A 628-nucleotide genomic window follows, 5' to 3' on the forward strand; every position below is an offset into this window, starting at 1 on the left:
CTGAAGGGCCAAACAGGGACTTTTGCTGCAGAAAAGCAGTATTTCTATTTTAATTTTAATGTGTTTCTGAAGCTTCATTTTTCCCGCTGGGGTAAGAGGGAGCAGAGCCCCAGCCCGTACCCGGGGACCAGGGGATCCCACAACACTCACCTACGACGAGGGCAGCGCACTCCACGGGGATCGCTCCCACCGTGAGGGCGAGGCACTCGATCTGGCCGATCGCCCTCACCTTGTACGGCAATGAAACCATCTCGTCTTCGCCAGGGAGTGCTTTGAGATGCTCCTTTAACCTGCGCATTGAAAACACTTCTGACGTGAAAAGGCCGCAGTTCGGCTGCTCTGGCAAGGAGCAAACGGTGTTTGGAGGGTACTTACACCTGAAGTGCTCTTAGCTTGCTCATATTACCATGCCATTATTGGAAAGCAGATTTCTTGGCAGATTTTCTACGATGCTCTCCCTACAGCCAGCAGCCCACACCCACATCAGACCATAGCACGACCCACAACGCAGCCCTGCGGCCGCGTCAGCCCTCGCCCCGAGCAGAGCTCCTTCCTGGATTTTGCTTTTTGCCTGAGGAATCTTTTTTCCTACATTTCCTCAAGACTTGGGGAAGCTGCTGATCTAAAA

At 53.2% G+C, this 628-nt stretch overlaps 1 protein-coding gene across 1 annotated transcript in view; it reads right to left on the bottom strand.

The window, feature by feature from the left end:
• The window catches only part of LOC104081842 (nuclear receptor-interacting protein 3-like), a gene marked incomplete at both ends in the record, with an annotated part of 1,509 nt that extends 1,219 nt beyond the window's left edge, over positions 1–290 (bottom strand). Inside the window, one exon of the mRNA XM_009584723.1 lies at positions 151–290. Within this exon, the coding sequence (XP_009583018.1) occupies positions 151–290 (140 nt within the window). The remainder of the gene's footprint in view (positions 1–150) is intronic.
• Between the last annotated feature and the right edge of the window lie 338 nt (positions 291–628).

Source organism: Fulmarus glacialis, unplaced genomic scaffold, assembly GCF_000690835.1.
Source record: "Fulmarus glacialis isolate BGI_N327 unplaced genomic scaffold, ASM69083v1 scaffold30699, whole genome shotgun sequence".
NCBI lineage: Eukaryota > Metazoa > Chordata > Aves > Procellariiformes > Procellariidae > Fulmarus > Fulmarus glacialis.